The sequence below is a fragment of the Chionomys nivalis genome, chromosome 23, assembly GCF_950005125.1.
Source record: "Chionomys nivalis chromosome 23, mChiNiv1.1, whole genome shotgun sequence".
NCBI lineage: Eukaryota > Metazoa > Chordata > Mammalia > Rodentia > Cricetidae > Chionomys > Chionomys nivalis.
Genome location: NC_080108.1, coordinates 3,055,612 through 3,081,152, shown reverse-complemented (window position 1 = coordinate 3,081,152; position 25,541 = coordinate 3,055,612). Strand labels below are relative to the sequence as shown.

The 25,541-nt window shown below is 48.7% G+C and overlaps 1 protein-coding gene across 1 annotated transcript in view; it reads left to right on the top strand.

The window, feature by feature from the left end:
• Tenm4 (teneurin transmembrane protein 4) overlaps nucleotides 1-25,541 on the top strand; it is a 664,092-nt gene that overhangs the window by 626,108 nt on the left and 12,443 nt on the right. The window contains 5 exon segments of the mRNA XM_057756666.1: nucleotides 2,750-2,904; nucleotides 8,421-9,298; nucleotides 17,477-17,649; nucleotides 20,875-21,110; nucleotides 24,497-24,793. Of these exon segments, the coding sequence (XP_057612649.1) occupies nucleotides 2,750-2,904; nucleotides 8,421-9,298; nucleotides 17,477-17,649; nucleotides 20,875-21,110; nucleotides 24,497-24,793 (1,739 nt within the window).

The window sequence follows — 25,541 nt, the reverse complement described above, 5'->3', positions numbered from 1 at the left end:
GGGGAAGTATTGTGTCGTCAAGGGTTAAATTCCCTCTTAGTTGAGACTCCCTAGTAAGGAGTAAGCAGCAGAGAACAGGCCCAGGTTTGCACGAGATTCTTCTCTGATACTAGACAGCTCTCAGCAGAGGCTTCTACCCTTTCCAACCTCAGTTTCCCGGTTTGTAAACAAGCAGGTTGGGCCAAATGATCCCTGCGGCCCCTGTCAGATACAGCACCCTGGTCTCTCCAAATTAAAACGGTTTCTTGCCGAGAGGTTTTTTCCTCTCCTGGCGTTTCTCTGTTGTTCTGAACGCCTGCGGTCCCTCCCTCACCCACCCAGATGGAGTGGCGGCACCATTGCCCGAAAGCCTGTAATTAGCCCAGATAGGAGTGACAGGGACACAGCAATCCGCAGTCACATCGCAACAGGGAGGAGGAAAGATGTCCATCTATTTAGCACAACAAAAGGAGAAAAATATGAAGTAATTAATCAGGGGACAGATCACTTCTATTAGCCTGCGCGGCCAACTTCGTAAACAAGAAACCCAATTGTTCGTGGAGCGCTCATCAGTCCTGGCAGAGGGAAGGGAGAGACAGGGCATAGCTGGGCAGACAGGCAGACTCATGCCCCACTGCCAAAGGAAGGAAATTAATTGCCATTCCAGGCAGGACCACAGCAAAGGCTTCCAGTCCTGAAGCTGCCTGCACATGGGTGTCAAGTCCTCTTCCAACCTCCCAGACCTTTACAGAGGGATGGGATGAGCATTCTGGCCGTCACTCAGATACCCCTGGAGGCCTTAACCCGTCCTACTGGCCTGGAAGAGACACAAGGACCTGAGAACCCACCTAAGCCCTGGAAACACACAGTATTGGCACAATGGTCACTGATGAATATTGGGAACTAGCAATTCCAAGTCAGTTGTGCCCCCAACTCTGTGTGTGTGTGTGTGCGCGCGCGCGCGCGCATGAATCTGTGTATATATGTGTGTGGTGTGTCAGTGTATGTGTGTGTATGAATCTGTATGTGTGTGTATGGTGTGTTAGTGTGCGCATATGTGTGAATCTGTGTATCTGCGTGTCTATGTCTACATGTATCTGCGTGGTGTGTCAGTGTGTGCGTATGTGTGAATCTGTGTGTCTATGTCTGCATGTATCTGTATGGTGTGTCAGTGTGTGTGTGTATTGTGTGGTATGTATCTCTGTGTGTCTCTGTGTGTGTCTATGTGTGTGAAGAGGAACACAGGGATGGCTCACCAGGGCCGTGGGGCTTGGGTTCCGGTACTAGAAGGCCTTCACTTTACCAACTGAGGTCTCTCCCTGATCTCCCCAATCAGAAGCTGTCATCCCATACAGCCATGAGGAGACCCAACAGTCAGGAGGGAAATCACAAAATCAGGAGCCTCAGAGCTCACCCTGCCCTCTCCCAAGGCCTCCTCTAACCCCTCCTCACATTGGCTGGCCAAAAGAAAACAGAGCCAATCAAGTGACCAGATCACCCTTTCTGTCACCACCGCCCTCCTTGGTCTGTCATTTCCCACGGTACTGCATGTGGTTCTGACCCAGTCCTGTGCCTCCACTTCAAAACCCATCTCCCCTCACTGTCTACATGGGTGGCAGATGCCACCCAGGAACTTTGGATGCACACATGAGCCCTTGTCCCTGCCATCTCTTGAGCGGTGTTGCCAGATGTGAGGCCAAGGAGAAGCTCTCCAGGTGACTATGAAATGAATCCCTGGCCAGAAGGAGCCGACTCCTGAGTGACCTTCTGACGGTTTTGTACCACTGCTACCATCACCCAGGGTGCCCTTCGGGAACACAAACCTCACATGAGATCTTCTCAAGCAGCCTGCTGGGGTGCCACAGGCTCCTTAGAAGTTCTCAGGCAGGCCTAAGGCAGAAATGCGGGCTGCCAACAGCCCTTTGATCTGACAAGTAAGAAAAAAGATGCCAGGCACTCCAGTGACGACTTGGTCACAGAGACCTGGGAAGGGTGGTCTGGTGAAAGGGAGGGTGCTGAGTGACAGCCTGCACACACACACACACACACACACACACACACGAGATTCATGACTGTGTTTGCAGGACTTCAGAAAGAGGTTCCTTTAAATAATTCCCAGTGAGGCTGGCAAACATCTTCCTCGACATTTCTGTTGGTAGCCAAGTAAAAGAAGAAACCTCTCTTGTGGCAGCAAAGTGGGAAGCCAGAGCCTGAGGTCTGGGACACTAGATTTTTAACCCCTTGCTCATGGGACACTCAAAGCCTTGACACCGTCCCAGCACCCTGTTCATCTGTGGAGGGGGCTGGAGGGGCTGGGGATGTAGCTCAGTTGATAGAGGGCTTGCCTGACTCACACAGAGCCCTAGGTTCAAGCCCCAGCCCTGCATAACACTGGTCATGCTATATAATCCCAGCAGTCTTGGAAGGTAGAGACAGGAGTTCCAAAGTTCCAGGTCATCTTCTCAATATCTGGAACTCAAGGCCAACCTGGGCTATATGAGGTTCTGTCTGAAAGAAATAATAACAATTTTAGATTCTTTTTCTTAAAATTTAAAAGTAAACAAACGTAAGTGATAAACGAAATGGTAAATAACAAAAGGGAGCTAGAGGGACTAGGGCGTAGCTCAGTGCCCTAGTGCTGACCTCCGTGTACGAGACCCTTGCAGAGGGACAGAGAGCTGTACGGGAGAAGATGCCAGATCCCAAAACTGTCTACTGCACGGCTCCTTCTCGTCTCCAGTGCTGACCCCTGTGGCCTTCTCCACCCTAGGAATTACAGTGGACAAGTTCGGGCTCATTTACTTCGTGGATGGCACAATGATCAGACGCGTCGATCAAAACGGGATCATCTCCACCTTGCTGGGCTCCAATGACCTCACCTCTGCCAGGCCTCTCAGCTGTGACTCCGTCATGGATATTTCTCAGGTGAGAAGACTTTATCTGCTGGGACCCTGTGTGCCGTGTGTCCTTCCTATCATCTGTCACCCAGCCAGCCGGATGACAACTCCTCTTGTCATTGAATGGGTCCCACTTAGTTCAGGGCCTGTGTTGAGTTCCCAGAGTTCAAAGACAAGGAAGAAACTACCCCAGCCTAATTGCCCTGAGAGTTCACCTTTAGGTCTAACGAGTATGTGGCCGAATTTAGGACTCAGAGGACAGTGATAGAATCCTTCCAGGGCCAGCAGACCAGAGTGGACCTAAACTCATAGCCCTGAACATCCTCTTTGACACCATGTACAGACACCTGTTTATTTTCTGGACCATAAGCTGCACGAGGACAGGAATTCAGCCTGCCGTCTCCTCTACTTAACCAAGGTGCCTGGTATACCGTCAGAGCCCAGCCCATATTTGTTGGATAGCTGGCTGAACCCTAGCTGTACCACTCAACAGGTCCCTAGCTACCCCAAGCTCTGGTGCGTGTATGAGTTTTTGAGGTCTTTTGAACCTCATTTCTCCTAACCATATACTGAAGTGATTGACATCAGCACGGCATGGAATCAACAATGCTCATCGCTTAAGATGTAATGATTGAAAAGCATCATAGCATCCACTTTCAGTAAAGAGGGGGCATGGGTACCAGGTTTGGACCAGGGGTTTGCAGGATGACAAAAAAAAAAAAAAAAAGAACAGAGATGGTATATGCAAAGATGTTACCAGGCCTCATGTGGTCAAAGAACACTGGACATCTGGGTATGCAGCTCAGTTGATAGAGTATTGTTTGCTTGGCATTTACAAGGCCCCGAGTTCAATCCCTAGGTCCATGTAAGTTAGATATGGTGGCACACTCCTGTAATCCCACTTCTGAGACGTGAAGGCTAGAGAATCAAAGTTCAAGCTCATTTCTAGCTTACGTTCAAAGTCAGCCTGAGATACATGAGACCCTCAAAAATATTGGAGGCTTGAATGCCAAAGCAGAGGGCACTTTGGAGGGAGCTGAGATAGGAAGAATGGCCTAGAGCCACTGGGAGAAGGACCTCATACTATCCCAAGGGAGTTGGGCCTCAGAAGATAGACATCAGAAACCCCAATGGTGACTGGCTATCCAGTATATCCTCTGATGACTTGGCAAGGACCAGGACCTTTACTGCCAGGCCCTGGATCAGAGCTTGGCTTGAGTTCAATTGGTGAGCAACCATCCTGCTAACATTATCGGAGCCTAGAGAATATAAATAAGCTGACGGGGGGCCCTCTCCCAGCCTGGCTTGCCGTGCCTTCCTCTGTTACTAACACCCATCTCTGAACGCCTTCTCCAAGCCCCGTGACCACACGTTGGCAGTGCCAGCACCCACATCCCCTCCCAGCCCAATGCTGGTGCACTGTCCCGTGTGCCAGCTTCTGTGATGGTGCCTTCCAGAGCAGAATCTGTTCCCTGCCACTGTCTTTGCAATTTGGCAGGCTTCGCCCTGCTGGCTGGAGAGTTTCTCTCTCCAGTCTGTGAGCAAGCTAGAATTACCCAGGAGGAAGCCGCCAAAACCTAAGGATGTGCAGACAAGTATTTTTGTCTCTCTAAATGGGCCTTCAACCAGCCAGCACAGGGTGCCCAAACATTTTCAATCCACACACCGGAAGGTTGTTTAGGTTTAGATACAGGCGCTGCCCGGCACTCACACCAAAGGCTCTGGAAGGCAGCTGGCATGTTGAAGGGGAGAAAAACACAAAAGCCACATCCTGAAAAAATCGTGGAGTAAAATCTCTACTCCTGGTCCTTGCTGCCTTTGTCTGAATGTAGGAATTGGATTTTTTTTTTCTTAACACGGGCATCTGTTTTTACACACACATATGGGAGGCAGCATTTGTTTTCAGGGACCCCTCTAGTGACAACACCCAGTTCGCTGGCTTTCCTGTGGGGACCAAGAAGGAAAGCCACAGAAACCATGACCAAAGCCTACAGGGCAGATAGGCATGGAAAGTGGGAGGAGAAACAGTGCAGGAGGGCATGCGGTAGACAAGCAGACGCCACAGCCCTGGAGGCTGGTTCTCAGCTCCCCCGGTAGAACCACCGCTCCGTGCTCCATACGGTAGAGCCAAAATGAGAATTTACCATCTGCCGGGTACTCACTCTGCTGGAAATGAGCTGAGTACAACTTCTCTTTTCTCGTTTATTTGCCACCATCGTCCCTGGGGTAGAATGAGGGAAACTGAGGCTGAGCGAAAGGAAATGCCTTTATAAACAGAGCCCTGCCCTGGGTTTCATCAAGGATGGGGAATGTATCTTTCTAATGAGATCGTGAACATAATTGCCTTGCACAGGACCTCCAGCTGGTAATAGGACGTAAATATTAGTCCCACGACACTCTATAAAGAACTTCCCTGTCTACGTTCTCATTCGCCACAGCTCCTCTGGATAATGTTGATTGCTCTGATATGGGGAAAGAAGTTCGGGGTCTCAGAAACTTGAGTGAGGTGACCTGACCCATTAGTGACTGTGGAGGTGAACAGGAAGTGAGGTGCCCTGCGCCATCCCTCATGCCCTGCACGCCCTTTGTAGACATTCACGGAGTTATTCCTATGACAACACATTTGCATACGCTCATCACTCCGTGGCAAAGCAGTGGCCTCAAAACATCTTAATGGAGATGCAGAGTGCCCAGGACAGCTGGGAAAAAGAGCCCCCTCCATCCCAGGTCCCTTGAACATAGGCGCCCGAGGGCCACAGGAGCTCCGAGGTTCAGGCCTAACATTTTGGTGATGGGGATTGAAGCTGTGGTGGCATTATCATTAACCAGAGGGTCTGGTGGAGAGACCTGTCAAGCCAGCAGTCCAGTCCGTCAGAGCCCAGAGCAGCTGAGAGCAGGGGTCCCCTTTCCCAGGCACGGGGTCACATAAACAAGCAGAAAATGCTAAACTGCTCGACTGTTCCTTTCTTCTGCCCCCCCCCACCGCCTCTGCTCCTTCCCATCCCCCACCCACCCATCAGGGCGCCATCTTTTCATCATAATGACAGACAGAACGGTCTCTCCAAGGAAGTCCCCAAGGTGCCACAGGACCAGAGGGCATAAAATATTTAGCGGCCAGTGTTGACAAGGAATGGGTTTTAGGAAATTGAAAAGTCTCCTGTCACTTTAAAGCAAATCGCATGTTCTTGATGTAGCCGAAAGCTGGCAGGACCATGCCCCAGAGAGCAGGGAGGGGGAGTTGCTCTGCGGGGTCTGTGGCTCCCCTGCTCTGCAGACAGGGGCTGGGGCCGGTGAGGAACAAGAGGCTTTAGGATACACAAGCTGAGCACTGTTTTGACCCATCCTGAGAAGGACTCTAAGCTAAGGGGACAGAGAGAGGCAAAATCACAAACTGGTTTAGAGGTTTTATTGTTGTTTGCTTGCTTGTTTTTTTTTTTTTTTTTTGGTTTTTATTTTGGTATTGTTTTACATTTGCCGACAACCACACAGACACTGTAGCAACTTTTTGAAAAATTAAAAAGAATCCTGGCATCATCCTTGATCCCAGAATGGTTACTATGTAGGTATGTTTCCTTAAGCTTTTTACCTCTTCTTTGTCAGTAAAGTAACTTCTGCATTTCCCCTAGCTGGTTTCCATCTATCCTGAAGCCCTATAGTCTGCTCTTTCTATTTAGCAGGTAGCAAACACTTGCCCCACTTCATACCATAACCACCTAGAGAGAGCAGTGCCGCTCACCCTGTGGGTTGCGACCCCTTTGGGGTCACACATCAAATATCCTCATGTCAGATATCCACATTTCAATTCGTAACAGTAGCAACATTACAATTATGAAGTAGCAACAAAGTAATTCTATGGTTGAGGGGTCAGCAGCATAAAGAACTACATGGAAAGGTTGCAGCACTAGGAAGGTTGAGAACCGTTGACCTACAGCATCATGGTAAAAGATTATTCAGAGGTTTCGAAATTACAAGCCAAGTAAATGTGCTATCATTACTTAGCCAGTTTTTTATTTGGGGGCACCTGAGTTGGTTCTGTTTGGTTTGGGGGTTTTGTTGTTTTGTTTTGTTGCCATTATTAAAATGGCCATGATTTAAAAAAAAAAAAAAAACAGTCAGATGACGATGACGCACACCTTTAATCCCAGCACTTGGGAGGCAGAGGCAGGTGGATCTCTGTGAGTTCAAGGCCAGCCTGGTCTACAAGAGCTAGTTCCAGGTCAGGCGCCAAAGCTACACAGAGAGACCCTGTCTTGAAAAAAAAAAAAAAAACCTATAAACACTACTAGCATGCAAGAGCAAATTCCTAGAAGAGAGACTTTGTAATTACATTATTCACATTGTTTGAATAAGCCCCAAATCAGACCGAATGTCAAGGGTTTGCAGGAAGCCCAGGAATTTCAAGGGATGGGTCTTCAGGTAGAGCTGGAAAGCCAGCTGCAAGAAACACTGGTCAATATTTCCAGAATACGTGCAGTGTGGCTGGGCCTCTTGGGGACATTATTGGCCAAGGGCTTCCTTCGGCCAGCCCTTCCCAGTGTGATACATGCAACAGTCCTTGGAGTAAAACTTTGCTCACCCCAAACCCTGATGGCTGCAGTCACCTAGGCACCCACTCGAAGGTTCATCGTGACTCCAGCCACTTTCCCAGCCTTGGCGGGGGGGCGGGGGGGACTCAATGTGAGTCTCCAGGCTCTGAGCATACATCCACTGCAAGTCTCATTAATCCCTTCTATAGGACCTGCTCTCTGAAGTCCTAGAGACACCCCCTCCCCCATATCAATCGGGCTTTACTGAGCTCCAGTGTGAACTCGGTCCCCAAGGATCTGTTCAGATTCAATAGGTTTGTGCAAGCTTGTCATTCTGCGTTTCTTAAGAGAAGAACCCAAATATGATTCCCAACTCAAGAAATAATCACCTAGGAAGTCACTTTTAAACAACCCCAGTGGCAGGCCATCTACACCAAGGACCCGACTTATCTGACTGCTCAAAACATTTCCTACAATCTTGGTCGATAGCATGAATAGAGGGCAAAAATAAAAAACTAGTCTAGAATCCCGTGTCAGACGGACATGGATAGTCTGGCTTTTTACATCCCCCAAGCCTAACATTGTGTTAGTCACCTTCATGTGTGAGCCATGTCAGCATCTCATGGAGATATTTTGAAACCCCCCAAGCAACTCCCATGTCAGCCTCCAGATTCCCATCTTCCTCTCCCTCCTGCATCCATTATCCATCATCCAGGTCCGAGCACTTACTGTGTGTCGGGAGGTACAGTTATCACCCCTATTCTCCCAATATGAATTTTGAAGCTAAGAAAAGCAAAGTAACCTGCCAAAGGTCATGAGTGGATGGGTCTAGGTTCAGAACTAAGCCTGTCTGACTCTAGAGTCCCATCTCGAGGCTGTGGTCCCCTTCTTCCGTTGTCCAGCTGGGTCAAACTGTATATAAAGGCCCTTGATACACAATAGTGGGTTATTGGGAGTTTGGGGGTGATGATTAGTGAGCATCCTGGCATCATTTGAGTGTCCGTGTCTTCACTGTCAGGTTCGCCTGGAGTGGCCGACAGATTTAGCCATCAACCCAATGGACAACTCCCTCTATGTCCTCGACAACAACGTGGTCCTGCAAATCTCCGAAAACCACCAGGTGCGCATTGTCGCTGGGAGGCCCATGCACTGCCAGGTCCCTGGCATCGACCACTTCCTGCTGAGCAAGGTAGCCATCCACGCCACCCTGGAGTCAGCCACGGCTTTAGCTGTCTCTCACAACGGGGTCCTGTACATCGCCGAGACAGATGAGAAGAAGATCAACCGCATCAGGCAGGTCACCACAAGCGGTGAGATCTCCTTGGTCGCCGGTGCCCCCAGCGGCTGCGACTGCAAAAATGATGCCAACTGTGATTGCTTCTCTGGAGATGATGGCTATGCCAAGGATGCCAAGCTGAATACCCCCTCTTCCTTGGCTGTGTGTGCCGATGGAGAGCTCTACGTGGCTGACCTTGGAAACATCCGGATCCGATTCATCCGGAAGAACAAGCCTTTCCTCAACACCCAGAACATGTACGAGCTGTCCTCCCCCATCGACCAGGAACTGTACCTCTTTGACACCAGCGGCAAACATCTGTACACCCAGAGTCTGCCAACGGGAGACTACCTGTACAACTTCACCTACACAGGGGACGGCGACATCACACACATCACTGACAACAATGGCAACATGGTGAACGTCCGCCGAGATTCTACCGGGATGCCCCTCTGGCTGGTAGTCCCAGATGGCCAGGTCTACTGGGTGACCATGGGCACCAACAGTGCACTCAGAAGCGTGACCACGCAAGGACACGAGCTGGCTATGATGACGTACCATGGCAACTCCGGCCTCTTGGCGACCAAGAGCAATGAAAACGGGTGGACGACGTTTTATGAGTAAGTATCAAGATGGGGCTGTGTTCTATGGGATGCACTGTAAGATTGAAGATGAATGATTTGGGGGAATGTACTTTTTATGGGTTTCCTGTTAATTCAGATCAGGACTGAAGACCCTTACTGGTGATGGTTGGTTCTGCATGGTCTTGCTCTGAGTGATTTATGCTAAAAGGGAAATGGTTTGGACTCATAGACATGGCCTTCAATCCCAGCTCTACTATGGCCTTAATCTCACTAGGTGTCACTTTCCATACCTGTAAAATGGATACAGTAGACCACAGCAATATGATGTCAATCAAACTACTTCAAGTATTAATATCTTCATATAAACAGAAAGGTGAGAATAAAGGGAACGCCCCACATGAATGAATTTTCTACATAATTGAGGTTCCATTTTTTTTTTAATTTTGGATGAACTTAGGGCATTCATTACACTCTCTCTTCTCAAACATATAACATCGCCTGGCCTTTCTTTTAGGACGTCAAGGTCATCAAGGAATGATAACAGTTGTAGGTCATGCTGTGCTACAGAATTAAGTTCCAGGAGTGGGGACGCAGAGCCCTTCACCCCTAAATGAACCAAATGATTTTGAGCATTTGTTTATGGGCTCCTGTAAGCAATGGGTGTGCTCTGACTGTCTCCCTCCTCACTGCGGTGATGTGTTTGTACTCTGCTTTCGGGTGTAATACGGTGCTCACTTCAAATACCTGCTTCCTCTTCTCCATACGAGATAGGCATCTCAAAGCAGTGCGGCCAGAGAGGCAGAAGTGCAGCTCACTACAGTCCCAGGCAAATTATTCATCTCACACACATGTAGACGACGGATGTGCTGTTTTAATGAATGGGTCTTGTAACATCTCTTTTTCAATATGAGATTTTTTTTTTTAAGTTTCTCTTCTTTGTCATGTTTGAGACAACTGAGCCTGCTGACTATGTCAGCATTAGACAGGCCGCAAGAGCTGGCAGAGAACTTGGTCTTGTCGAACATCAACTCTGTGCTAGAAACCGAGTCATTGAGCTAATCCTCACAGCAGCGGAGGCGACAGGTAGTATTTTCTCCTTTACAAAGACGGAGACTGGGGGAGACTCATTTGCAGGCTGTAATAGAGCGAGAGCCCTACAGTGGACCCAGTGTTGGGAGGAGGCTATAATTGATTTTTAAATATAATTTATACTAAAAAAAAATGTCATAGCCCCATGTACAAAGTTCACCAGCTAAATTCCTTTCTCCAAACAGGGGCCTTGTTAATTGCAAAGACAAAAATCCAGGAAAATAGCAATTATCTTGATTAGCTCATTGAAATGGAAATACACTAAATAATTCAATTTCCCCCATTGCCTGGTAGAAACCCCTTATACATTATTTAGCCAATACAGGGGTTTCTTTGTGAGAGCAAATCTGTTCACGCAATTAGTTCCCAAGGTCACTCCCTCCCTCAAATCCCAAACTGAATGCGAGCACATCACTGCTGTGTGTCAGACTCTTTCCCCCAATATCTATACAGCACCGCGGGTTTGCAAGCCCCTGGGCCTGACACAGAAATTCATTGACAAGGGTCTCCCCAGTCAGTAAAAATTACCATCTGTTTGTTCCTTTTACCTATGAACACACCAGGCTCAAAGAAAGTGCATGGTAAGCTTGGAGTCATGCAGTCGGTATAAAGCCAGAGCATAGTGGGTGCTCCTCCTGCAGATCTGCATCTCCCGGCATTCATGAAGCTGAGGCAGCCTGGGCTACGTGCATAGTGAGTTCCAAGCCAGCCTGTGCTACACAGTGAGACCCTGTCTCCAAAAGAGAAGCAAGCAAGGAAGCTGACAGAATGAGGCTAGCTCCAAAGTTGACTCTGTGGGTGGGAGTAAGCCACAAACTCCCCCATGTCCCGTGGGAGGAAGTGGCTCCAGACTCCCACAGTGCTCACGGCAGCTCCTCTTATAATTACACCAGCAGTAAATATGTGGGCTCCTTACTAATTCTTTAAATTCACTTCTGCTTCAAGTTTAGGGCTTTGCTACCTCATAGGTGCTTAGTAAATATTTTATGAATGAAATGTTGACTCAGGAGGGGAAGGGAGATAAAGAAGGCACACACGCTGCCGTGAGAATACTAGATGCAGATCCTGGCTCCGGCATTATCGGTGCACCTGGTGGGATGCAGAATTCAATTCACACAGTTCAAATAAAATACTTGGCTTTCGGTCTGAGCCTGAGAGATATGAGAGCTAAAAAGAGCATCCTTCCCAACTTTACAATGAAAATAAGCCCGACAAGAGACAAATATATGTGTTTTCTTCAAATTCCTTCCCGGGGGTCTCAGGGCAGGCAACTGGCCCAAATCCAAGAACTCAACCTACAAAAAAGGACTGTGCTCTGGCTTGCCTGGGTAGACACAGCCAAACACTGCAGTAGAAGTTTAGCCAGAGCTGCAGAAATCGATGGGGGAAGTTCATGTCCTCTCCATGATCCTCCCCACCCCTACAAACTACAACAGAGGTACAAACTACATATATATGTATACACACACACACACACACACATGCATGCATGCACACATACAGAAAATCTTAAGGAAGCCTCTCTCACAATTGACATGATCGAGGGGCCCCGCAGCTGCTAAGGGGAATCATAGTACCAGCCCACTCCACCCATGCCTTTATCACCCTATCCCCAATAAGGAGCAAGGGAAAACGGCATCCTCACATCCTCCTCAGACACTGGTGAAAATCCACTCAGCTCAATGGGAGACAAAGGAGGGGAGGATGGAATAACCGCTGCTGAGAGAAGGGTGGGGCTAAGTCTCCGGTCCAGGACTGCCACCTAAGAAGACCAGGAGCACGGAACAGCTCAGGCACCCACAGGCACCTCCCTGGAAGCCCTGTCAGAATGATAGAGAATGCGCCCCTACCACCACAACTGCCTGAAATCTCGAAGCAAAAGCAAGAGGCAGATACGGTAGAGGAAAGGGTAGGGAGCGGGCCAGCACACGGAAGGAGACACCCCTCTAAGGCAATACATAGGAAGAACCCAAAGCTGAAGGGGCAGTGACTTAGAGGCGGAGAAAAAGAGTAAATAAGAGCTCTGGCAAAGCAGTTTCTCAAGGTACTGCTGAGAACTTGGTGCCTGCAGTGCACCAAGGTTAACCATAGACACGGTGAACTTCGAAGCCAGCCCTACTCCTAAGGCCATGACCTCACACCCCCACACTAATGACCTCCCAGGAGGACACTCACCTCTGTCTCCCGTATTACACAAGGTGTCACGTTTTCCAACTGACAGTGCAAAGAGGCGAGAGAAAGCAAAAAAAAAAAAAAAAAAAAAAAAAAAGCTATCAGACCCCCACATCCAGATATGACAGCAATGTTGAAAACCCCTTTCAGGGAATTTAAAACAACTGTAATTACATTAACAGCTCTAATGGAAAGGGTGGGCCGCGGGGCAAGATCAGATGGACGGTTTCAGCAGAGATGTGGGAGAAAAAGAATCAAATGGAAATGCTAAAACTGAGAACTATGGCCACAGAGATGAAGGATGCCTCTGATGGGCCCAGGGCTCTTGATGACAGCGTGACACAGTTAGGTCAATAGAAATTACCCAGATGGACACACAGAGAAAAAAGATAAACCCACGAAGTGGGGAGTTCAGGAGCTAGGAGAAAATATCAAATGGCCAAATGTACATGGCATGGAAGTCGAGAAAAAGAGAGAATAGGCAGAAGAAATGCGTGAGCAAATAATGACTGATAATTAATAGTGGGCCACCGTCCAAAGATGCTCAGAGAGTGCCAGGCCAAATACGCATGCACACACACACATACACAGGCAGAAACTTCTAAGCATATCACATTCAAACTATTGAAATGTAGAGAAAGGGGAATTTTCTGAAAACAGCCCAAAGACGGGGGAAAGATGGGATATTTTATAGGAGGGGGAAAAATGATTAAAAAAAAATCAATCACAGCAAATTCTCACCAGAAACACTGCAAACTAAAAGACAGGAATGCAAAAAGAAAAACAAAACTAATATCTGACCACTGAGACGTGATTCCAAAAATGTGTTTAAATGAAGACATCTAGAGGGACAGGTGAAGATAAGGTATCACAACAAGGGGCTGAGACCCACGGGCACTAAGAAGAATGAACAGCCATTACCATTACCAGCCTCCAGGCTAACTGAAGCTGTAGCCTCAGGCAGAGACACCACTCCAAAGAAGATGTGGTTGGCCAGCTGGGAAAGGAACCACAGGAGACAGTGAAGGAAACCATGTCCTGATCTCACTACTTTCCGGTGCCCACCACTGACTTGACCCCACTGAAGCAAACCAGCAGGATACTCAGTGTGCAATCTAAAGCTGCCAGCCTCTCAGGGGACAAAGAACGTCAAAGGGCAAGTCTCGGAGGGAGCAACACAGCACAGTCACCAACTGACTCCATGTTCCATGGAAGAGGGAGAACCAGGATTCCATCCCTGCTGGACGTGACTCCTAAGTGTTCTCTCCCCCGCTGAGACACCTGGCCTTAGAACAGCATCCGTGAGCTTATAAAGTCTGCAGCTCTTACGGATCTCAGGAATCCGGAAGGCTGGAATTTATTGTTTAAATTGTTTGAACTCAGCCTTGCGGTAAATACTCAGTGTTAAGTCATGACTGCAAAATCCAGAAAGTTCTCTGGCTCTGCCTGGCCTGAGGAATGCCCAGTGATGTGATGTCATCCATTGCCGTGACTCGAGGCCGAGGGGACCACTGTTACAGCTGGCTTTGAACTCTAGTTCTTTACCAACGGCACAGTGGCCAGATCCTTTGCTGGTAACACTGGTATTTCGGACAATTACAGATGAAAGCCTTGAAAATCAACATCTTCGTTATCCAACCGAAAAGTCAAGATCAGCAAATGTTACATATCTCAGAGATAACTTGACATCACCCCCCCCCTTGCTGCATGTAGTGAGCGGCTAGCAGTGGAGTCCGCGGTGTGAAGAAAGCCTTGGAGCACGTGTGAAGGTACCCTTTTGCGGCCCTCTTCTGAAAGCCAAGTTCGCGGCAGCTCCATGAATCTTTTATGTGTCCTCTTTCACCGTGCTGTAAAGATGCTTCGGAAAACCTGCGTGAAGAAAAGTCAGCAGAAAAGAAACCCTGGCAAGCCAATCATATGGCCCTCTTTACCTCCTCCCTCCCAACGGGGACCTGGCTCTGCAGCAAAGTGAGCTGCAGCCAGAGCCAAGCAGAACCTCTTGAAAATGTCAGTCTTCTTGACCCGCTTGTGACTTCCAAACAGGATTCCATCCCCCCACTTTAAAGAAGAGATGAACACAAAGGTTTTTTTTTTTTTTTCTTTATTTGAAACAGCATCACTTTTATGGAAAGTTTGTCCAAAAAAAAAAAAAATCCCACAATCTTTACGGTCAAGCAAACCTGATTTTGAATCTGCATCCTTCTATGACCTGTGTCCTTTTAGGCAAGACGATCATCCTCTCTGACCTCCGTCATTGTCATTCGTAAGACAACAATAACAATCCCTACCCTGAAAGATGCTAATAAACACGATACTTGAAACCCAAAAGAAGCACTCCGAACATTAACAAGCTCTTCTTTCTTCATATAGGAGGGGATATAAAGTAGATGATGGTTCTTAATCAGACTCAAAACAATCTACAAAATTAGCCAGCATTCCCTTATTCAGTCAGTGAGCATCGCAGAGCAGAATCTCCATGCTCAGTCTCTTCAAGGCACTGAGAAACTGACAAGGTCCCTGTCCTCATGGATCTTATATTCTAATGTCAGGAGGCAGGTAAACAAGCAGTCTCTGACTGTTTGTTAGTGTATTTGAACTGAAGCACACCAGATGTTGAAAGGAACTAGCTGGGCTCGTACTCAAAGGCAGCCATCCATCAACCTCTGCAAACAGAAGAGCACCCCAGCACAACCTGGGCATGGCATGTTTGGAGCAGAAGCACAGAGACTCCAAGGAAGCTCAGAGGAGCAAGCTCAAAGAGACACAGGAAGGAGTCGGATCACGTAGCCAACCTTCATTCACTTTATTAAGCACTCCAAGTTGTAGGCATTCAGCCAGGACAAGCTGAATCCCTCCCTTCCGGGGCCGACATTCCACAAAGGACAGTGCCAGGATATGGAAGGCCCTGCTGAGAAGTTCACATCCACAGGAAGCACATCACCTCCTTTGGTCCTCACTGCGTATTTGTTAGATGAGCATTAGTATGGTCAGCCATGGCAAAGGAAACATAGCTGCCACAGTTACACCATGAGCCTGCCTGTGTTGCTACTGGTTGTGGTTAGACAGAGCCAAGTGCAGTCCTCCAGGTTCACCTCTGTCAAGGGTAGAGACAGGACCCCCGCTCAGACTGTGCCATCTCTCCTGTTTATAGAAGAAAGCATACCAGTGCTTCGGGAGTGTCTGTCATAGAAAGCACGACCGTCAAGCCAGAGAGATGACACACACCTGTAAGGTGGAGGCAGAAAGGTCACCTCCAGCCACACCATCAGCTCAAAGCCAGCCTAGGCTACACCAGACACAGTCTCAAAATAACACACCAAATCAACAAACAAACAAAAGCCATGATAAGCAGAATTGAGACAATGTGTCAACATCACCCAAACAGACCCGGGGCCCAAAGCAGCCACCTGGAGCTATCTTTCCCTGGTCTCTCTGCCATGCCACAGTGACTCTCCGCAGGTCCATGGGGTCCTGCAGAGGCAGCCCACAGGACAGAGGCCTCAGGGCCCAGATCGTGGGGGGCTCCAGTTCTCCCCACGATGTGAAAGGAAGAATACTCGGATAGGATAATCGCAGGTATTGATCAAGAGGCCGGGGGATCCATTTCTTGATCCATTGGCATTTCTAAAGCTCTGGGAGACACTGAAATTAATGAATAGGAGACCAAAATTTATAAATTGGCTGTTCCATTTGATGTTCATTTAATTAAGACATTCAGTCCTTCTAATGGAATATGTGAAGAGTGGAAATTACTGGGTTTGGGCTGTCACGTGTAAAATGAAAACCAGATCTTGAAGGCACAGGGCCTTTTCATTGTATCTTCCTCTGGCTCGATTTAATTATGCATTACAATCTACCTTCCATAATAATTGCAATTGTCCGCCTTGCTACAAAGCCGCCTTCTGTTTGGAGACGAACACTCGGGGAGAGGCCTGGGGAGACAGCTGAAGTACCACGTAATGAGAGCGGTTGCCTCTAGATCTGTGCTCCCAGCAAAAGTTTACTGTGCACCTACTGTGTGCCCAGGTCTGCCAAGTCCTGCAGGAGGCAGTGTGTGAATGAACCATGGTCTCTTTCTCCCCGTGCCCACTGTATTCATTTATTTGTTACTTTCCAACCGTTTCTGACTGTCCCAAATGATGCTGAAGCAGGGATGAACTGAGAGCCAGTGCCCCCGCATCACGGCGGAGGCCAATGACAGGATCCAGGCCGTGTGACTCCAACTCCACAGAGCTGTCTTGACCTGCGGCGCTCAGTCACGGTCCCAGGAGGGAGCCAGCTCGTACTCCAGCCTCCCCAAACACTCTAGCAGGAAGCTAGCCATGCTGGCTACAGACAGGCAAGGCTATCCTTTCCGCCATATGGGCTCAGGAAAGAAAGATTCAGATAAGTGATGTCTTTTCCTGCTGGATAGCAGCAGGGGAGGTCGCATCTAGGAAACCCCGCCAAGCCCTGGACAAGGAGAAGTTGGAGACTGGGGAGTAGATCTGACCAGAAAGAAAGGGCAGACCGTGCAGAACCACAGCCTGAGCACAGCTCGCTCACCTTCTGCTCTGCTGATCACAGCAACGGGTGATCAACACTAACGAGGAAGAGGGACAGGTTTGATTGGTTTTACATATCCACATCACAGCCCATCCCTGAGGGCAGCCAGGGCAGGAACCACTGAGGGATGCTTCTTCCTGGCTGGGTCCCTCTGCCTAGCACAGAGAGCTTTCTTACGCAGCTCATGCCCACCTGCCTAGGGAATGGTGCCATCCACAGAGGACTGGGGCCTCCTAGCTCCATTAGCACTTAAGAAAACACTCCCATAGGCGTGGTCACAGGCCAGTCTTTTCATTGATGTATCCTCTTCCCAGGTGACTCTAAGTTAGGGTCAGTGTGACAGCTGAGGTCAACCATGACACATACCATCCTCTGTCTGTCACTAAGTGCCAACCCTTTGGTCTCTAGGTATGACAGCTTTGGTCGCCTGACCAACGTGACCTTTCCAACTGGCCAAGTGAGCAGTTTCCGGAGTGACACAGACAGCTCCGTGCATGTGCAGGTAGAGACCTCCAGCAAGGATGATGTCACCATAACCACCAACCTGTCTGCCTCGGGTGCCTTCTACACCCTGTTGCAAGGTAAGTCATCTGGGGCCTGAGGCCTCTGAGACCCAGAGGTCAAGACCAAGACCAAGACTCCCTCTTGGTTTGTCTCCATACAGCCACCTCATTTGCAAAACACGCCAGGCAGAGGCCTGGAAATCCTCTCCCAAAAACTTGGGGGCAGGGGCGATTGCCCATTGTCCTATCCTATTATCTTCAGAACAAAGGGGAGAGAATCCTTTGGCTATTAATCCAGGTGACCTCCTCCTCTGCTCTTGTAATGGCTCCCAGATTTTTCCTCTCACGCTAGTGCAAGGGAGACAGAGGACACAAGTAATCACACCTAACGGTGGCACGGAGAGATCCTCCCAGAAGCCCAGGAGAGGTCTGTGCCTCCGCCAGTACTCCGAGGGAAAGAGACCCTTCCTTCCATGCATCCGTCAGACCATCCCAGATATGGCTTGTGATGTCAGCTTCAGGTCAATGACAGAGAGGGAGTCTTGCTGTGAGTCCCCTACCTAAACTATTCCCAAGGGAAGTAGGGACCCCCATGCACTGAAAGTTGGTTGGATTTAAGAAAATTCAGCGTCACTTAGGAAAGCCCCGGCTGCCCTTTCCCTTCCTCCTCTGGCTCGATGCACTCCCAAAGCTTCGACATCCAATAGCAAAAGGAACTTTGCACTGGGCATCCCAAGTTCAGTTCTAGCTCCGTCTCTGCTACCTGAGTGCCACAGTGCTCGCGTTTCTTCTTCAGGGAAAGAAGGCATGGTGAATGGGTTCTGGGTAGTGTGGAGTCCCTGAGTGAACCTGAGGCACCTGTGCCCGCTGCACAATGCGCGTTCCCGACGACATGAACTGGAGGTGGTCAACTCTTCTTCCCCGAGCCTCAGTTTCTTGGTCTTGGAAATGGAGCTGCATTATAAGATCTGCTTCACGGAGTTGCCTAGATACACGGTAGACAGAATTTGTAAAGAGACCAGCATGGGCCAGGCACAGAGTACTGCTCAGAAAACACTTGCTGGATTAACTCATCAATTGGCAAGCAGTTGGACTTACCACAAGGAAGCAAACGTTTCTGTTTTCATTACTGGTTTAGTTACCACGCATAGTTTCTGCCTTTCAAAAGCTGGATGAAAAATAGCAGCCATTAAAGAAAGATCATGCCCAGGAATTCCTTTCTTTCAGTGAGAAGTTGGAACACATCACAGGGTGTGTGCTATGGCAGAGTTATTGCCAAGAGAAGGTGCCAGACCCCATCCAGTAAGAACCCTGCCCGACCTAGGACAGCAAAGACAATGGTTGTTAAGATGTGGGACCTTATGCTGAGTTTCTACCCTCAAGAACTGTTATGTCTGCACACTTTACACTGATAAGTCTACTTTAATAAGATTTTTATGGCTAGGCAACTTTTTAAAATTCGAAAGTGCCACATTTCTCAGGCTAAAAAAGTCCAACCATTTAATCCCAGCTTTTCAGGTAGGGGTGAATCAAAATACAATGTCCATCATACATGCCTAGAACCCCAACTTTAGAAACATCAGAACATAAAAAGGAAAAGCACACCCTAGAATACAGGGACACGCGGTACCTATTTTCTGCCCGGTACCCCTGCAGGTTGCCCGTCTGTTCTGTGTTCCAGACTCAGGTGCTCGGCATGGCCGCCACCTCAGGAGCCTCTCCTTGTCAGAAGTCTCTTTCATTCTCATCTCAGGTCTGAACTATGAGAAATAATGAGAAGGAGCTGCTAATGAGTGGCAGCCTTGGGCCGGCACAGCCCACATTAACCAGGACCGCATGTGGGCTGGACCTCCCCTCACGCTGGTCCATCCAGAGTCAACCGTAATAGATGCATGTGCATTCAGCGAGGAGACGCTTTCCGAGATAAATTGACACAGGCTTTCCCACTCTTCAAACGGAAGCAAAATACAGATTGTCGGTGAACGATGCATAGCAACATTGAGGCCGACTGCAGAATCCCTATGAGCGGTACCGCATGGAAAGATGGAGTGGGGAAGAGAGAAGGAAGGCCTGAGTGGATGTCACCTTAGTTGGGAGATTCAGCAAGGGCTTCCCGTGAAAACTATATCTTTTTAAAAAGATAGATTTATTTTTTTTTAAGATTTTATTTATTTATTATGTATACAACAGTCTGCCTCCATGTATGTCTGCAGGCCAGACGAGGGCACCAGATCTCATTACAGATGGTTGTGAGCCACCATGTGGTTGCTGGGAATTGAACTCAGGTCCTCTGGAAGAACAGTCAGTGCTCTTAACCACTGAGCCATCTCTCCAGCCCAAGACAGATATATTTAGTTCCATGTGTATGAGAATTTTGCCTGCAGGTATAAATGTGCAACACATTCGTGTCCGGTGTCCATGGAAGCCAAAAGAGGGGACCAAATAGGTCCCCTGGAACTGGAACTATAGATGGTTGTGAGCTGCTGTGTGGATGCTGGGAATTGAACCCAAGTCCTCTGCAAGAGCAAAAAATATCTTAACCACAGATTCGTCTTCCTGTAATCCCCAGCACAATATTTTTATGGTTTAACATAGCCTGGGACATACCTAATTTAATACTCTGAATACTCACCAAGCACATGGAATAATAATAAAGCTAGCTATCATATTTTGACGACTTTTCAGCTAAAAAAAGACTTCTTTCACTTAGTGATAGTTGATAATATATTTTCTTACAGTTTTATTAGTAGTTGGAAAAACTGAAACAAGCTGGGCGGTTAATCCTAGCACTCGGGAGGCAGAGGCAGGCGGATCTCTGTGAGTTCAAGGCCAGCCTGATCTATAGAGTAAGTTCCAGGACGGGCTCCAAAGCCCATCACAGAGAAACTGGTCTCCAAAAACCAAAAAAGAAAACAACAACAAAAAAAAAAGCAAGCTAAAACAAATTAAATGTCTATCTGGTATTATTAAATAAATTGTATTGCTATTTAATGGAAGACTGTAGTTATTATGAAAAATATTTACTAAAAATATTTAATGGCATGATATGATGCATTGGATGATGGAAAACTCGACAGTAACTATTTGACTCTGTAAATGCATTAGGAAATATTGTAAATTCTACAGATATACAAAATATTTCCAGTGGTTTTGAGTAGTGAGCTTATGCATAGTCTCCATATATCTTCCTAGGTTTTCTCAGTGGTGATGCATTACTTCTATAGTTGTGGGAGGCACATTTAGAGCCCCATCCCAGCCTCTGTCTTCCCTCCTCTTAAGTGTCTTTGCTCTCCTCTCCTTCAGACCAAGTCCGAAACAGCTACTACATTGGGGCTGATGGCTCCCTGCGGCTGCTGCTAGCCAACGGCATGGAAGTGGCCCTGCAGACCGAGCCACACCTGCTGGCTGGCACCGTCAACCCCACCGTGGGCAAGAGGAACGTCACGCTGCCCATCGACAACGGCCTCAACCTGGTGGAATGGCGGCAACGCAAGGAGCAGGCTCGCGGTCAGGTCACGGTCTTCGGGCGCCGTCTGCGGGTGAGCATAATTTTGCAGGCACCAATCTGGTGGGTGGGGGGGATAGGGTTCAGAGAAGACTCTCCCCAAAACCTCAGTTTCCTCATCTGCCATAGGGAGAGCTGAGACCATGAACCACATGTAACAAAGGACTGTGGGACATCTTTTCGGTTTTGACGGGTGGGAACATGGCTGACTTTGTGGTTGAGCCTGCGCTTATTTTCTTCCGTGGACTGAACGTGGGCACGTCAGTCATCTTAGCGCTCCAGTGTCAGTCACTGGGAGATAAAACCGATTTTACGTGCCGTTCCAAGCATCAGAAGTGGCATGCACAGTGTCTCACACAGGGCTTGGCACAGCACACATCAGTCGTCATTGCCAGGTTGTTGTTACTGCCCACCCACCCCCATCCCCTCCATTTCAAAAAGTAAAGGGTTAAAGGGCAAAGAGCGTCAATGCAGGAACTCAATGGCTGAGCACTTAGTCTGCTGGGTCCTTAGCATGGGAACAAAGAGGAGACCAGGGCTAAGGGAGCCTGGGGCTTCGGGTCAGTGGTTGAGGGTTTACCCAGCAGATTGCGCAGCAATGCACAGTACAAAGCAGAAGACAAGGGCTATACAAAGGGACAGCTGGTGACCTGGACCTGGCTCTCTGCCCAGCACCTCGTTGAACACAGGTGCTCAGGATACAGCTGCTGAGCCGCAGTGAACTACAGAAACATCCACACAGCAACACTGGACTCTTGATTCACCACCTCACAACCAAGAAAGCTAAGACGTTCCCATCTTCGACGTGGGGCAAAGTCCAGAAAACAAGTGATTGCTTCAGAATCATGTAATTAGGGTGGTTGTAGATCCTGGGAAAGAGATTCATGTCAGAAGAAGCAACAGTGGAGTGATTTATCCAATAGCAAAACCCAGAGCCACAAAAGCCAGGTTTCCTTTGCACCCTCAAGGGCGGGCTAGCTAATGTGGAAACCTGTCCCCTACTAGTTCCTGACTGTCTTTGTTCCCGGACACCATCTGTGGTCTCTCTAAACCCTCATCTGCATTTTCAAGAGCCCTTCAATGCACCTCTGAGGCAGAGAGCCAAAGGGGAAGTTTGACCTAGGTTGGATTCCCGCTGGGCCTCTTGTGTAGCCTCCAGCAACTGCTCTGAGCCTAAATATCCTTGGCAGATGTGGGATGCTTATGCATTCAAGGTACCTAGCCCAGGGCTGCAGATCCCAGATGCTCAGTAAAGGGCAGTGATTAGGGCTCTTAGGAGTGTCTCTCTACCGTGTGAACAGGACCAGAAGTTTCCCAGGCTTTTAATTGGTCCCTCTCCCAGCCGGAGATAGATGATACTCTAGTCCGGTGGCCACATCTCTGCTGCCTCCCAAAATAAATGGCCACCCACAGTGGCGGTGTGTGGAATGAGAATGTTAGCCGGATGTACCTCTCCATAATGGGGCTCATTTTTTATACAGCTGGGAGGTTTGTTTTTTTTAATAAAGAAAGATGTAAAATAATCTCATTGCCGCCGCTGCCGAGCACAGGAAACACAAGGTGCTTTCCCCCCCATGAACTGTTCAACTCGGTTTTATTAATTTTGTCAGAGGTACAGATCCCCTTCTCCACCAGGGTCCTCGGGTATGGGGGAGGCTGTCTAAGTGGCATCAACCCTGAGGGTATAAAAGAACCTCCCAAAACGTGCTTTTCAAATGTGCCCACCACTGTTGGCTGCGTGGCCCTCTCTTCTCCTGTACCCTCTCTGCAAAGAACAAGGGATGGGCTTTCAGCGCCTCTGATTTTTCATGGGAATTGTCTGCCACACGGTTTTTGCTTCTGCAATTGTGTTTGATTACCCTAGGGAAGGCAAGCTTATTATAACCAGGCCATTCACAGCTACAGCCGTCTCCACGGCATCATTATAAATCCTGATTTTGGGGGCCTTGACATTTGTACGGGGAGACTGAGGGAAGACACACACATATCTCTCCTTCCTCTAGGACTAACCATGGTCACGTGCTGTCATTTAGTGGAAATAATTATAGCCATTTATCCAGCGCCTTCTATGCACCTACTTGTCCACGGGTGCTTATTCATAGTCTAGAGTCTAGCGGGGACTCAGAGAAGTAAAGGTACTTGGGCAAGGTCACACAGGAAAGCTAGTCTCCTCGTCAAGGTTGGAATTCCAACCTTAGCCCTGACCCCTACCTACACCCAAACCCTCTCCTAAACCCACAGATCCCAAAAGGACCTTTGACTTCCTCAAGCCACTCATGCATTTTATATCATGTGACCTAATTACCTATGTTCCTCTTGGGTCTTCCTGCTTGTCAGACTTACTAAATGACAAGTAGAAGAGACAGCAAAGGTGCCCCCTGTGCCCTGTTGGGCCAGCACCCCTCTCTAGCCCCACCAGTAAACATTAGCTTTGAAGAACCTGCGAACATTTGGGGACAGACATGGTGGTACCATTTGTAATCTTAGCACTGGAAAGGCAGAGAGGGTGGGCCCCTGGGGTTCACTGGGCAGCCAGCCTAGCCTAAATAGAAAGTTCCAGGTTCCTGTGTATCCCAACTCTCACACACAAACACATACAGAGTTCCAAGTGCAGCTTCCTCTATGGGAGTCTATACTTCCGACTCACAGAGGGAGCTGAGCTGGTGGCAGCCTCACAGACCCTAGGGAGACTACACCGGGGCTCCTGACCCTGGAGGCAAAAGCAAAGTCCTCTAACAGAGTTAGAACTAGTTCCGACTATAAGGAACTATGAGGAAAACCACTGGAGGTGTGAATGCCCCTGCCTCCCAGCCACCTCTGAGGAGAAACAGATGCCTTGACTGTGGGCAAAGACAGGAGAGACCCAAAACGTAGCAAGTAGAGAGCCCCAGGAATGCCAGGACTTGGCCAGAAAGCCTTCGAGTATCCACTGCACCAGCCAGAGTAAAGTCCACAGATCTGCAGCTTCCCTGCGCTTGGTGACCTCGGAGTCCAACACAGCACAGCGTCTGATCACAGCAGACAGATCAGGTGTTGATTTGCTGGGCTCGCTTGGCAGTTCCGATTTTAGGAGCTAAGAAGGATCTGACTTCCTTCTCCTCCCCTTCTTTTTCTATTAAATAAGTTCCCATTAATGTATCACATGATAAGATCATGTGTCTTCTACAGCCACAGATGTTGTATGCTCATCACCCATGTTGTCTTTATTCCTACAAGAGGCCAAGAAGTACATTTTTTTCCTATTGTGCAGATAAGGAAGCCTCAAAGAGCTCACAGATGGCAGAGTGAGGTTTGATGCCCACAACCCCCCCCCCCCCGTGCTGCCTTCTCTTCTCAGGAACTCGACATGGTTGTTGGCCCTCAGGGTCACGTCGTCCATGCCCACACCCAGAGCCTCTCTCTTTCTTGTCCCTTTCCCAGGTTCACAACCGAAACCTCCTGTCTCTGGACTTTGACCGTGTCACACGCACAGAGAAGATCTACGATGACCACCGCAAGTTCACCCTCCGGATCCTGTACGACCAGGCAGGGAGGCCGAGCCTCTGGTCACCTAGCAGCAGGCTGAATGGGGTTAATGTGACCTACTCCCCTGGGGGTCACATTGCCGGAATCCAAAGGGGCATCATGTCTGAGAGGATGGAATATGATCAGGCAGGGCGCATCACATCCCGGATCTTTGCAGATGGGAAGATGTGGAGCTACACGTACTTGGAGAAGGTAGGTGTCTGTCTCCCTCCTTCAATGGCCTTGCCACGTAGAAGGTTGATCATTGCAGCTTTTTTTTTTTTTTTTTTTTATGATGGTACCACTACGCTACCCAAGGTGCACTTGAACTCCTGGGCTCCTCAACAGATCCTTCTGCCTTGGCCTCCTGAGCAGCTGAAGGCATTCTCTAGAGCACCTGCTTTCCTCATTGCCCCTGGCCCCCCAATGGCCAAGCCTTGCCTGCCGGCCTCAGGGGGATGAATCTGACTGTTGAGGTTTCCAAAAGGGGAGATGTGCATTTTCTAAGGGGAAAGGGGGTCCCAGGAGGTTTCTGGATGGAAAACGGGTTTAGTGCAGTTAGAAGAGGTCTAGGCCAGGAAAACACAGAAGTCGTGCTGATGGAGAACAGGAGGCCCACCCACCACATTGGATGATAAAACAGGACCTTCCTGGAGTGGCTCAGGAGCATGCTCACACAGGGCCAGTTCCTGCTTCTAGAACCATCACACAGTGCAACCTCACCCTGGAGATGCAAGCAGAAGCCTGGAGGTCACCTCAGAGGCACAGCAAACTTAATCCCCCCGCTGCTAATCCTGGTGCGGGCCTAGCAGATCCCTTCCACTTTGGGTCAGGATTCACTTCCCCCAGAGACTAGGAATAAAAACATGACGTAAATTCTACATGTGTTTGGGTAAATGTTTAAATTACCTAAATTCAGAAGTTGATCTCATATAGGGAAGGGGGAGTGGTAGTTTTTCCA